The 14,887-nt window shown below is 39.3% G+C and overlaps 1 protein-coding gene across 4 annotated transcripts in view; it reads right to left on the bottom strand.

Annotated features, from left to right (window-relative positions):
- Nucleotides 1–14,887, bottom strand: part of HMGCLL1 (3-hydroxymethyl-3-methylglutaryl-CoA lyase like 1) — a 187,518-nt gene that overhangs the window by 84,312 nt on the left and 88,319 nt on the right. Inside the window, exon 8 of one of the 4 annotated variants that reach the window (XM_021098510.1) lies at nucleotides 13,929–14,830. The exons of the other annotated variants lie outside the window; for them this stretch is intronic. Coding sequence (XP_020954169.1) covers nucleotides 14,612–14,830 — 219 coding nt within the window. The 3' untranslated portion in view covers nucleotides 13,929–14,611. Of the gene's footprint in view, nucleotides 1–13,928; nucleotides 14,831–14,887 lie in introns of those variants that run through there. 4 annotated transcript variants of the gene reach the window in all.

Genomic DNA, 14,887 nt, shown 5'->3' with positions numbered 1-14,887 from the left:
CCATTCATGAGAACACTACTTTCGCTACTTTATGACCTAATTATTTCCTAAAGGCCCCATCCCCTAATACCATCACATAGGGTTGAGGATGTCAACAAATGAAGCTGGAGATGACAACATTTAGTCCATAACACTTGGTCAGGTATTCATTCACTGGATTCAATTTTATAACAGTTTAAAATCTGTGCTGTTAAAGCTACTTCCCCTCTCATTTGTTAGTTTGTTTTGGTGGGTTTTTTCCCTTTTGTTTACATGTATGCCCATCTATGTTTTAAGGTTGGTCAGACTCCAAAACCATTGCACTTATCTTTATTGCATAGTAATGGAGAAGGATGATTTTCCTAAGACATATTAAGGTGAAAATAAAAGCTGCATGAAAGGAAGCCAGACTGTAAGCTCCTTGAGTGCAGGGTCTCTTTGCAGAGCCTTTGCTCCTCTGAGCCCCAGGACTGAGGTCGAAAGCCTTTCTATACCATAAACCCTCGTATTCCGAGTGTGGCAGAAATCTGAGCAAGATTATGCCGCATAGACTTAACTCATTTTGACTAATCAAGAGGCAACCTCACTGGCAATGCAAGAGGGAAACCCAGTGTTGCAGGAAGCCTGTGAGAGCTTTATGATAGTGGTGGGTGAGGAGAATGAATGGGGTAACAAGCCAGGAGCAAGAAATGGATGACTTAGTCCTAGTTCTCTGAGCTAATCTGACAATGTGAAAAGACTCTGGCGCTTTAACTCTTCCGTTTCCATGCCTCTTTCATTGTTCACGCACAGCTGTTCTCTGCTCTGGAGGACCGTAATTATAGTTTAACAATGAGTTTATGTGACAATGGCTGGATCGCAAGCCATCTAGTCACTCGTGCAAGAAACGCAGGAATCAACAACGCATCTTTCCTTTCCCTCGTCTTCCACACTCAGCTAATCCTGAGGACCTACCAATGTGACCTCCTAAAGAGATTTCCAGTAGCCCTCTTCTCCTCTCTATTATGTGTACTCCACACACAAAGCCTTCAGTAGTTCTTGCTTCATTCACAAGAGTCTATGATCCGATCTGCTCTGTCCTATGTCCTTTCAATCCCTTCTCTATAGATCTTCCAGAAAGAGTTTTCTAAAATACAAGTCCAAAGTATAAAGATCACTTCCCTGCATCCTTTATGGCTTCCCATCACCTTCTGTATTTGCCATTACTAGTGAGGCCCTTTCATGTTGTGGCATCAGGAGCACAGATTAAATGGGGAATTATGTAGACCTATGTGTAGTTGTGCATACTTCCTTTACTCACTAATTCATCTTATGAGGCTCAATCTGGGGCTTTTAGCATACATTTTGCCACGGGAGAAAAATACATTAATGCTGAAGAGAGATATTTAGTGAAAGTACAAAACTGGGCGGCCGGGGCAGGGGGAGACAAAAGATTGTTAAAACACACACAAAACCTCAAACAGTGCAAAGCAAGGGACGGCACTACATGAAGTGGGGAGAGGTAGGATCATGAACTACCATGGAAGCTGAAGAGTGGAATAACATGTTCAAATCATGGCTACATTGTACCACTGCTGGACATAAGATAGAGGCCACTTGGGCACCCACTGACCCTGAAGCCAGAAATGTATGCAGCTACCCTCACAGTCATTTACTGATAACCTGCAAATATAAACACGAAAGTAGTTCTTAGGTTGTTTTAGTTCCCTGCTTATTTGAAACACTGAATGCAGTGGGAGGGTGGGAGGAAAAGAGGGAGTGCTTGATCAGGCAGGAGGGAGAGGGGGTTAGGAGGGCGGGAAGGAGAGGGAGAGGACAAGAAGAAGAATGACTTGCTACTGTTCGCTAATCCTCACCAGCCAAAGGGAGCGAATGTAAAGGGGACAAGTTACAAAGCCCCAGTGTACACACAGACTCCAGGGGGCTTCTTAAGTCATGGGGCTTGATGCAGGTGCACATCCATCCTTGGGCTCATGTGGGAAATGAATATTCTGTCCTTTATTCCAATGCCATTAAGTTATTTACAACTAGATGTGGAGGTTTCATATTTATCATCATGAAGTATCAAGCCAAATGTCCCTTTTCCAGGAGCACCAAAGATTAACAGATTAGAATGTTTTCCACATGTCCATTTTTACTGTCAAGAGAATTTTAAAGTTTTCCAGCTTCCACAGCTGAGCCAGATGTCAGTGGGTCCCACAGTGAGATGAAATTGGCAGAGCAGCCTTCTCATGACCCCGGGGTTGTTTTTATCAGGGATCAGTTGAACGTCTAAGAGCCATTCCTTGCTGAAGGCTGTGAAGTTTTGGGGTCCCATCTGCCACAATTATAGAAATCTGCTGACTTGGTTGAACCACTGAAACCCAGCAATATTTCTTACAACTTTTCTCAAGTGGTGCTATAATTGTTGTTTGCATTGGCACAAGACAAGTAAAGGGTCTCACTTCCACTGTATGTTTCCGGTCTCTGGTTTCAGAAACATCAGTAGAGAATATTTTACCAGCCACATGTTGTTGTTGCTGTGTAAATAAGCCCTGGAGGCTTACCCTATTGGTCCCTCCACTGTGTTCTCAAATGACCGTGGGCTGAAAGATATCAGATGAACACTTTCTAAAATAACTGTAGGAGTTAACACAATTGTGTGTTTTATTCTCCTTGATAGCTTTGGTTCAGGAAATCCTGGCCATGAATCCAAATGTGGCTATAGTGACATATTTTATGTTTTCTTCAACTTTTAATTTCTGTTGTCATTGATGGAAAAAAATCTATTTAAAGTAGACAGTTTAAAATACAATAAAATAAGGCATCTACTTAGCACACAGTTTTTAAAATACGGCATCACCAATATCTTTGAATCCCCCGTTAGCTCTGCTTAATAGCATGCCCCTCACACCCCTGCCAAGAAAATTCTGCAAATTGTTATTTCGTTCTTCTTTAGAGTGTAACAATATAATACGATGGCTAATTTTGTTTGTTTTTAAACTTCATGTATGTGGAATATTACTTTATGTATTCTTCAATAATTTGCTTTCCTCCAGGCATTACTAAGTTTTTGAGGTCAATTATGTGATTACACAGATCTCTAGATATTCCTTATGATAAGACTATTTCATTCTGTGAATATGCCACATTTTATCCAACTAATATGAGATGGAAATTGGAACTGATTTGGTTTCTATTATGATGAACAATTTTGCTGCAAAGTCTTTTGCCAAGTCTACTGCTGTACACAAGATTTTCTAAGTATATCCTAAGGAATGAACTGCTATATCATAGGATATGTGCATACTCAAAATTACTACAGAGTAACACCTGTTCAAAAGTGGTGTATCGCCACATAGTCTCAGCAGCAGTATGTGAGATTTTCTATAAATCCACATCACTACCAATAGTCGGTACTGTCTGACTTTTGAACTTTTGCCACTATACAGGTATAAAATAGAATCATGTCTTCTAATTTACATTTTTTCCTGATTAATAACAATGTTAAATGTATTTTATCTTTTTTGGCATTTGTGTTCCTTCTTTAAAATTTTATTTTTATTAAAGTATAGATGATTTGGAGTTCCCGTCATGGCTCAGTGGTTAACGAATCTAAGAACCATGAGGTTGCAGGTTTGATCCCTGGCCTTACTCAGTGGGTTAAGGATCCGGCGTTGCCATGAGCTGTGGTGTAGGTTGCAGACACGACTTGGATCCCGTGTTGCTGTGGCTCTGGTGTAGACTTGACAGCTACAGCTTTGATTAGACCCCTAGCCTGGGAACCTCCATATGCCACGGGTGCGGCACTAGAAAAGGCAAAAAAAAAAAAAAAAAAAAAAAGACAAAAAAAAAAGTATAGATGATTTACAGTGTTAGTTCAATTTCTCCTGTACAGCATAGTGACCCAGTCATCCATATACATAAGTTCTTTTTCTCATACTATCTTCCATCATGTTCTATCCCAAAAGATTGGACATAGTTCCCTGTGCCGGAGTTCCCGTCATGGCGCAGTGGTTAATGAATCCGACTAGGAACCATGAGGTTGCGGGTTCGGTCCCTGCCCTTGCTCAGTGGGTTAACGATCCGGCGTTGCCGTGAGCTGTGGTGTAGGTTGCAGACGCGGCTCAGATCCCGCGTTGCTGTGGCTCTGGCGTAGGCCGGTGGCTACAGCTCCGATCCGACCCCTAGCCTGGGAACCTCCATATGCCGCGGAAGCGGCCTAAAGAAATAGCAAAAAAAAAAAAAAAAAAAAAAAAAAGACATAGTTCCCTAGTTCCCTGTGCCTTATAGTAGGACCTCTTTGCTTATCCATTCTAAATGTAACAGTTTGCATCACCAACCCCGAACTCCCCATCCATCATCCCACTTCCACCCCTCTTCTCCCCTCACAGACATAAAGAAAGACTTGTGTTCCTTTTTATGTGTAATACCCAATGAAGTCCTTTGACTGTTCTCCTCCTTTCAGTTTTTTTGGTGTATGTGTGTGTGTGTTTAAGAAAACTCTTTAAGTATAACATACATATAGAGAAGAGCACAAATCATAAGTACACATCAGAAGCACACATATCCATAACTTCCCCAAATGAAACCACCATCCACAACAGAAAAGAGAATATTACCAGCATAGGACCCCCCTCTCACGCCCCTCCCACATTATCTTATTCCCATCTTAACATCTATCGCTAAGGATTGGTTTAGCATGGTTTTGAATGTTATATAAATGTAATCATGTCGTGTCTGGCATCTCTTGCTCCACAGTTTTTTAAATTCAACCTTGTTACTCATGTTGCATGTACCCATGTGATGTTAGTTCTCAATGACGAGGGTACACGTAAATTCTATTCCTGATGTACATTTGTGTTGCTTCCAATTTGGGGCAGTCATGTGAACATTCTTGAACATGTCTTTTGGTGAATATGTGTACATGTTTCTGTTGGTTATATATTTAGAAATGGAATTTCTGGCTTCTAAAGTATGCATCTATTACAAAGTGGCGGTACCAAGTTAAATTGCCACATCATCATGTGAAAGTGCCATCTGTTTCACATTCTCGCCAACACTTAGCAGACTTGATCATTTTAGCAGTTCTTGTGGTGGTGTAGTGGTATCTTATTGTGGTTTTAATTTACATTTCTCTAATGACAGATGAAGTTGAATACCTTTTCATGATTTAATGGCCATTAGTCGGCGTTCCTTTGTGAAATGTCCCTTCAAGTCATTTGTTCAATATTCTATTAGGTTATTAATGTTTATTTTTTCATAGACTAGTGGGAATTCTAAATATATTCAGTATACCACTGCTTTGCCTTGCCAGATATATGAACTGCCAATATCTTTCCCCACATTGTAGCCTCTCTTTTCATTTTCATGGTGGATCCCTTGTTTCAATAAACTTTTTATTCTAAGGCAGTTTTAGATTTGCTGAAAAAATGTGAAGACAGTACAGAATGTTTTTGTATTAATCACAACCAATTACCATATATAATTTCTCCTATTATCGATATATTTTATTGGTATGTATTCTGCTGTCACTGGTATTCTATGAATATCAATTAGAACAACTGATTGATAGCAGGGCTCAGATCAACTACTATATACTCACCGATTTTCTGCCTGCTTGAACTGTGAATTACTGAAAAGGCATGTCTAAGTCTTCAATCATAACAATGAATTTATCTATTTCTTACTTTAGTTCTAACAGTTCCGCCTCATCATTTTTGATGCTATGCTGCTAAATGCATACACATTTACAGTTATTTGTCCTGGATAATTATCTTCTTATCATCACGTGATGTACTTATTTACCCCTGATGATTTTTCAAGTTGTAAAGTTGGCTTCGTCCGAAATGAATGTTGCTATCCCAGCTTTCCTTTGATTGTTGTCAGCATAGTATATATATACATCTTTCTCCCTTTACTTTTTTCTTTTATTATTATTTTAATAGCTATTTCCCCAGTACAATTTGTTTTCTACTGTACAGCATAGTGACCCAGTTACATATACATGTACACATTCTATTTTCACACATTATCATGCTCCATCATAAGTGACTACACAGCAGGATCTCATTGCTAATCCATTCCAAAGGCAATAGTTTGTATCTATTAACCCCAAGTTCCCCAACCACCCCACTCCCTCCCTCTCCTCCTTGGCAACCACAAGTCTATTCTCCAAGTCCATGATTTTCTTTTCTGTAGAAAGGTTCATTTGTGCCTTATATTAGATTCCAGATATAAGTGTTATCATATGACTTACTTCACTCAGTATGAGAGCCTCTTGTTCCATCCATGTTGCTGCAAATGGCATTATGTTACAGCTAAGTAGTATTCCATTGTGTATATATACCACATCTTCCTAATCCGATCATCTGTTGATGGACATTTGGGTTGTTTCCAAGTCTTGGCTATTGTGAATAGAGCTGCAATGAACATACGGGTGCATGCGTCTTTTTAAAGGAAAGTTAGTTTACTTGTTTAAAAAGGATTTCTTTTAAACAATGGATAGTTGGGTCTTGTTTTTTTATCCACTCTGATAATCTCTGTGTTCAAGTTAGTTTATTTATACAATTCACATTTTAAAGATTATATTTTTTGCAAATGTAATTTTATAAATGTTTGTAAATGTAGTCTATTAATTGCTTCTATTTTTCTCCCTCTTTTTCAGCATTCTCTGATTTTAACTGAGCATTTTCCTATTATTCTGTTTTATTTCTTCTATTAGCATACCAATTACACTTCTTCTAAAAAAAATTGAGCCATTTCCCTAGAGTTTCCAACACATTCTCTAACTAGGCTAATTTCAGCTTCAAAATACTATACTATTTCTTGTCTATTCCCACTTTCTCCTTTCCAATCCCCATAACATTGTTATCATTCATTTGACTCATCCATATATGAAATTAACCTATATTTAGTAACTTGTATTACTTTGAACAAAAAGTTTTCTACTAAATGAATTAAGATTAATTTTAAAAAGATTCTATTTTACCTTCATTTATTACATCTCTGATGCTTCTCCTTTCTACATAGATCTGATTTTCTGACATACAATTTTCCTTTATATGATGAATGTCTTTTAACATTTCTAGTAGGGCAAATCTGACTATGAAAGCCTTCAGTTTTGTTTGTCTGAGAAAGTATTTGTTTCTTTAACATTTTTGAAAAGTAATTTTTTTGATGCTCCAGTTCTGGGCTGGTGGGCTTTTCTTTAAGCACTTTAAATATTCTACTCCCTTCTGTTGCTTGCATGCTTTCAGTGAGACATCCAGTGTAAGTCTTAGCTATGTTAGCTATGTAATTCTTAGCTGTATGTAAGATGTTTATATTCTTCTCACTTCTTTCAAGATGTTCTCTTTGTATTTGGTTTTCTGCAGTTTGAAAATGATACACATAGGTATAGATATTTTTATATTTATCCTGTTTGGTATTATCTGAGCTTCCTGGATCCACAGTGTCCATCGCGAATTTTAGAATATCCTCAGCTATTTTGGCTTCAAGTATCTCTTCTACTCTGTTCTCATTTTCTCCTCCTTCTGGTATTCCAAAGACACATCTTTTATACATTTAAAAATTGTCCCACAGTTCTTTTGTAGTCTGTTCTGATTTGTCATTATTTTTTTCTCTTTGCATTTCCATTAAATCAAGTTGTCTACCGACCTCTCTTTAAGCTTGCTGATCTCCCCTTAGCCGTGTACAGTGGATTTGAAACGCTCTCGTGTATCTTTGTCTCTTTTTTCCCTTATCCTCTTTTTTCCAATTCTTTTTAAATTTTATTAGAGTATAGTTTATTTATAACTATATTATACAACAACTAACTGTTGTATTAGTTTCAGGCGTTCCGCAAAGTGAATCTGTCATATATATAAATATATCCCTTATCTTCTAACAATGAATTGAACTCTGCATAGCTCTAAGTGGCTTTGACATTCCATGAAGGCATCTCAGAGATCACCCAGTCAACGCTCCCATTTTAAAGCTGAAGACGCCAAATTTATGAATGTAGGAGCCATCTTCACTGGCTTGGACTTCTGTTTTGTTCTGTTTCTGTCTTTTTGCCATTTCTTGGGCTGCTCCATGGCATATGGTTCCCAGGCTAAGGGTCGAATTGGAGCTGTAGCCACCGACCTACGCCAGAACCACAGCAATGTGGGATCCGAGCTGCATCTGCAACCTACACCACAGCTCACGGCAACGCCGGATCCTTAACCCACTGAGCAAGGCCAGGGATCGAACCCGCAACCTCATGGTTCCTAGTTGGATTCGTTAACCACTGAGCCACGACAGGAACTCTGGCTTGGACTTTATATATGGATCCCTTCCTACGCAGCAGGAGAGCTTTCTACCAGCCTGTCCACATTCTCTATGAGGGTCTTTACTATCAATCAGTCTAGCATCTGCTAAGAAAGATTTTACCAGTCCTATTATTCTCTATCACACATATGAAACACATAGAAATGGCACAATTTTCCTTATATTGTGTTTGTATTTTGGTGTGTATATGTTTGCATTCTAACATGTGTTGGGATGTGTCTGAAAGTACATAGTGTGTCTTACTTTATATACAGACTCCTAATAAAATCTGAGCAGCCTTAATCAGTTTCCTGAACCATTTTCATGGAATATGAAACTACGAGTCCCCAGGCATTCTCATCCTAACCTTTTCATTTCTACAACCACAAGTGATCCTCATGCAGTCTTTCCGTTCCATCTTTGATATCAATGCCCTTTTTAAAAATTTTTTGTATTTGCCCAGAAGGTCAGCACAATGTAGAAACTCACTTGTAGACATTTAATGATTTTCTTTCTGAATTGAAGAAAAGAAAACACTACTTCAGTGCCTGAAAGCCTGAACATTAAAAGGATATACAGAGAGATAATTACAAACTTACATCCATGGATCCACTGTTTTTACTCACTTTCACTCAACAGAGTTCAACAGGATTCTTTTTACCCATCAACACCTGCTAATTTAATCCAGAATTTCTCTACTTTCTAAAGACCACTGTCTCTATGTGAATCCTGAATTAGTAAGAAGCCCCAAATTCTGTTTATCAACTTACCATTACCTAGCCCCACTACCACTATCTCCTTCAAAAATTTGTATCGGGTTTCTAAAACTCAAATACTTGAGAGGTGAAACAAGTAAATGGGACACAAGATGTAAACAAGATCTAATTAGAGCAGGCCCCACTGGTATGAGCTGGAGAGCCTGGCCATATGTCAGGGGCTATGTGTAACTTAGTTCCAGCCTATCTATGTCATGCAAGAATATGAACTCATTTTGATAAATGAGTTAGAATTTCATTAAAATCTAGAGCAAAGCAGAATCTTCATGTGAATTCTCAAAATATAAGAAAGTGAACAACCAATGCCTTTATACCTCTTTAATTGTTTATCTAACTTGGTGCATCAAGATTGAAGGAAAAAACAATATACATGTTTGCCATAAGATAGTTCCTTACTAATGTTCTCTTTCTAGTTGCACATTTCAAATTAAATGGCCAAGGGCGGGAGGGCGGGGCCCTCTTCTTCTGCCTCCACCCAATGGCTTCTTCCCCTTTTGCTCAAAGGACATATAAAAGTTCCTTAAAGAAATCATGGTTTCATGTTCACGTTCTCATGATTTAGCTACATCTTCTCACCTAGACCACACATGAACTTGGTCACCTGGAATTTCGGCCAGGAACAAGTTCCTTATGTCCTGATCCTACAGTAAGACAGTGTGGTTTTAAAATTAACAAACACCATAACCACTTTGGCAAGCCCAGCAGTATTTATAAATCACAATTAACTTTAAATTTACATGGTTTCAGACACACAAGGGACTCTAAATCCTTGACAGTTCTGTGTCTTTACCTTTAAGCAAATGAAGCAACTATAAAGTCAAATAAACTTTAGAAAGTTGCCTTTACTTTTTTCTTAACCTTTACTGCTTTATTGAAGTTATGTCTTAGCAATCAAAAAGAATCCCCCTTTTGAATATTTCATTTTTAGTAGATCTGCTAGGGCTAACACTGTTGGCTTTCTTACAGCTGACACAGGTCCTAATACTTTTCACTCTAAGATCTGTTATCTATAAAGTCTTGTGTATTTTCAAGGGGAAATGTTCCAAAATGTCTGTAGAAAAATAAATAAGATTTTTCTCTCCTTCCAGAATAGAAACAGTATTCTTTTAATTTGGACCTTCAATGAAAACAGTGGGTTTTGGTTACTGAAGCAAATGTTTCCTTTAGGAATGTTTACTGAACTAAAAACATTTTACTAAGAAATGTGAGCTTTATTTAGTATCTGTTGTTATTATGAGATCAAAGTAAAAGAATCTAATTCTCAAAGCATCCTCTTCAAACCCCGACTTTTTTACCTCAGGAAACTGATGTCATAAACATATTTTCCATATCCTGCAAGGAAAGTGTTTCCCCAAGAAATTGCTCAAGGTATTCTTACATTTGATGTAAAAAGATTTAAATGTCTTAAACACAACTAACTATAAGACTACTCTGAGAAATCTGAAGAAATATTCCAGATTAATGAAGAAATGGGCCTTGGTGAGACTTATAATTTCTGAAAGAAGGGAGAATGAAGGGAGGACAAGAGACTGATAGAACCGAAGGACGACCCAATTCAAAATCAGGAAGAAAACCAGTAGCACATATTACACTGACCCTCAACCAAGGAGGAAACCTAAATTCATAGGAGTTCCATACAGAAAATAACCAAATTTCCAGTTCCCATTGTGGCTCAGCGGGTAAAGAACCCAACTAGTATCCATGAGGATGAGGGTTCGATCCCTGGCCTTGCTCTGTGTTAAGGATCTGGTGTTGCCATGACCTGTGGTATAGACTGGCAGATGCTTTGATTTGATCCCTAGCCCAGAAACTTCAGTATGCTACAGGTACAGCCCTAAAAAAAAAAAGAAAGAAAGAAGGAAAGCTTGGCAGTTTCTTGGGTGGGGAAATAATATTTTATGCATGTAGATATATATGTGTGTTTGTGTGTATATATATATACACACACACAAACACACATATACACACAACACACACACAGAGGCAGACCTCATACATCATACAGGCAGACCTCAGAGATACTGCAAGTTCAGTTCCAGACCATTGCAATAAAGCAAGAAAGCAAATATCACAAGTCATATGATTTCCTAGCACATATAAAAATGATATTTACACTACACTGTAGCTATTAAATATGCAATAGCACTGTATCTAAAAAGCAATGTACATTCCTTAATTTAAAAATAATACTGTTAGAAAAACGGCAGCATTGTGGAGTTCCTGTCATGTTGTGGTGGAAACAAATCCCACTAGAAACCACGAGGTTGCGGGTTTGATCCCTGGCCTCACTCAGTGGGTTAAGGATCCAGCATTGCCATGAGCTGTGGTGTAGGTCACAGATGTGGCTCGGATCTAATGTGGCTGTGGCTGTGGCGCAGGCCAGCAGCTATAGCTCTGATGAGACCCCTTGCCTGGGAACCTCCATATGCCCCCGCTGTGGCTCTAAAAAGCAAAAACTAAAACAACAACAACAACCAAAAAGAAAAAAAAAAAAAAAAAAAAAAACAGCAGCATTAGACTTGTTCAACGGGGGATTGCCACAACCCTTCAATTTGTTAAAAAAAAAAACACACACACAACAAATAAATAAATAATAAGGCAAAGTGAAATAAAATGAAGCATGCCTACATATATAGATAGATGTGAATAAGAATGATCTATTTTAGTAATTAATAATAATATTCCAATCTGTAACAAGAATATTATAAGTAATTTTTCTTTGTTCTCATTTACATTTTCCAAATATTTGAAAATCAACATAATTTTTTAACCATTAAAAACCAACCAGTAGGAGTAGGGATGCCAACATGACAACTGAGGTCATTGCTGATTGTGCTCCCTGTCACCAGAAGAACAATTCACAACTACTTACGGACGAGACACCATTGAGAGACTCCTAGAGCACGGGGATGAGGCTGAGCACCCCCTGCACCAAGAGAGACCTCATTAGAAGGTAAGAAAGGTGGCTACACAGCAATCACCCTGCCCCCCCCCACCCCCGCGGCTGGAACAGCCCTATGCCAAAAGGTCTCTCCTGAGCTCCTGGCACCTCCAGTGGGGAAGAAAACCCTGGGGGGAACATCCAGCCCCTCCCCCCCAGTGTTGTGGATCACACTGTGGGAACCCCTACTCTGGCCTCGACCCACAGGGATTTTAGGAAAATCTTCAGGGATGAACCACTTGGAATCTGACCGGGACAGAGAAGTAGGGAGGGGCTGGCAACAATAGTACTTGGAGCTTGGAGGATCCAGTTCTTACCTGCAGAACCTAAGCAGTAGCCCAGCCATCGATTTTGCTCAACCTCAAAGCCAAGTTAGTGGGGCACTTGGGCCTGGGAAATCAACAGGTCAGGTCTGTCAGATCCAGGTCCTCAACGAAGGAGTGTAGGTGGCTCTAAGGGCCTCCCGTACACAGGCAAGGGAGCTGAGTCAGAGGCTATGAAACTCCCCACCCTCTGCTTTCTTTCAGTCTTGAATCTAACTTTCACTAATACTAGTAAGTTCCATATTCTAAAGTGATACTTTATAAATACGAACCAGTGTGATCTAACAGCATATATCCCTTCCACTTAGTTCAAGCTCAGAACTAGAAATATTTGGCAAAGTGTGAGAAAGCTGTTCAAACAACAAAGCTAAAGGATTCTTAAATTTGTTTTTATGTTTATGAGTGGTTCTAATTGTGTGTGTGCACGCGTGTGTCCGTGTCCTCTGCGTGTGTGTGAGGGCATGATTGTTCTTGTTTTGGTGCTGAGCATATAACTATTAATTTGTTCCATTACAATAAGCCAAAAAAATAGTCATGAGAATAATACTTTATGTTCAATACCAAACTGACCAATTTTGAGCCAATACTTCTAAAGAAAAAAATCTGTGTCCCGTTGCACTAATGGGCAAGAGTATATGTGCATAAAGTTCCTTGTAACTATAAATTTTCATGCAAGAAAAAAATTAAGAAAAAGGAAACATGAAAAGATATTAGAAAAACAAAAGCTTAATGTGTTTTTATGCAAACGGCAGGGCAAAACGGCAAGATTTCCAAATTAAAGCCACATGTGTTAGGCAAGATGTGACAAGTACGTGGTTGAAAATAAGATATTGAAAACAATAGGATGAGACATTTACAGAATGAGTAAGAGAGGCCCTCGAAAAGGTCACGAGTCTTGAAATTTCCATCTTTTTGTCAAAGGAAGAATCATATCACAACCTGGCCCTAATCCCCATCAGTAACATAAAAGCCAAAGTTAAATCCTAAAAAGAAGAAAGACAAGACTGGGAAGAAACTAATTGTAAGAAAAGACATTATTTTTTTTTTTCTTGAAAGTGATTACCACTACAAAAATTCCATTTAAATCCAGGATGGCTATCTTCCTTTAAAAAAAAAAAAAAAAAAAAAAAAAAAAAAAAAAGGTACAATTAACCAGCATGAGTCTCTCCTCCTGAATCAAAACTTGCATTATTATAACAGCTTTAGCCCAGGATTGCTGTTTTCTCGGTACATAGTTAAAGACAATGAGACATCCATTCATCTAGTTCTAGAATAATACTGTCACACTAATCAAGTTAAAACTGCTAAAAAGACCAAACAAGATATTTTTTTGGCCATGCCCAAAGTGTGTGGAAGTTCCCAGGCCAAGGATCAAACCTTTGCTATAGCAGAGACCTGAGCAGCTACAGTGACCGTTCTGGATCCTTAACCCATTGCACCACAAGGCAACTCCTCAAACAAGATTTTTTTTTGGTTTTATTTGGTCCTTTTAGGGCTGCACCCATGGAATATGGAGGTTCCCAGGCTAGGGACCGAATCAGAGCTACAGCTGCCGGCCTACATCACAGCCACAGCAATACCACATCTGAGCTGCATCTGTGACCTACACCACAGCTCATGGCAACGCTGGATCCTTCACCCACTGAGCAAGGCCAGGGATTGAAACTGCATCCTCATAGATACTAGTAGGGTTCGTTACCACTGAGCCATGATGGGAACTCCCAAACAAGATATTTTGATTAATTACACCTGCTTGGAATTGACAAGATTTCGCAGACGAGATATGAACTTGCATGTTATCTCCTCGCCTAACGGACTTCTTTTGCAGATGAGAAAACGCAAATCTAGAAAAATGAGACTTTCCCCATATCCTTTCTTTTTACCTAATGGAAAAGTCAGTGAGTTAACATAATGTTACTTGCAGGTCTTAAGTGAAAAAGAGAAGTGCCCCCTGGGAAGGCACTGGGGAAACCTTAAGAAAAGAAGCCAAAAGCTCAACATTCAGGCTTGGAGGGAGTGAAAGTCATCCGGCAGCTCCACCCTCCACTTTCCGTTTTCACTCCCAGGGGCTTGTTCTCGTCTTCTCCTTGGACTCCTCTTCTTCAGGGATCCACCTCGGACCCCCTAGCCCCTGGGTCCCACGAGAGAGATTATCACTCTCTGATGAGGGTCAGGGGTTTTCCTGGTCCTATGAGCTGTGCTTTGTGGCAATGGAGATGCTGAGGTGTAAATACTGTTCCCAGTGCACTCCCCTGGGTCCCAGACTGTCCATCGTCCGTAAATAAAGTTGCTGGTAGAGGTGGGCAAGCAATGATTTCTTTTCAAGTTAAAATCATGATTAAGAAGAAAACCAGATGGAATTCCTGCTGTGGTGTAATGGGATTGGTGGAGTCTCTGCAGCACCAGGATGCAGGTTCGATCCCTGGCCTGGCACTGTGGATGAAAGGATCCAGCATTGTCACAGTGCAGCAGAGGTCACAGCCGTGGCTCAGATCTGATCCCCGGCCCAGATCTGATCTCTGGTCCAGGTGCTCCATACGCTGCGGAGCAGCCCAAAAAAAGTAATAAAGGAAAAAGAGAGAAATAGACAAAATAAG

This window comes from Sus scrofa, chromosome 7, assembly GCF_000003025.6.
Source record: "Sus scrofa isolate TJ Tabasco breed Duroc chromosome 7, Sscrofa11.1, whole genome shotgun sequence".
In the NCBI taxonomy this organism is placed as follows: Eukaryota; Metazoa; Chordata; class Mammalia; order Artiodactyla; family Suidae; genus Sus; species Sus scrofa.
The sequence above is the reverse complement of the archived record's forward strand: the minus strand, read 5'-3'. Positions and strand labels throughout refer to the sequence as shown.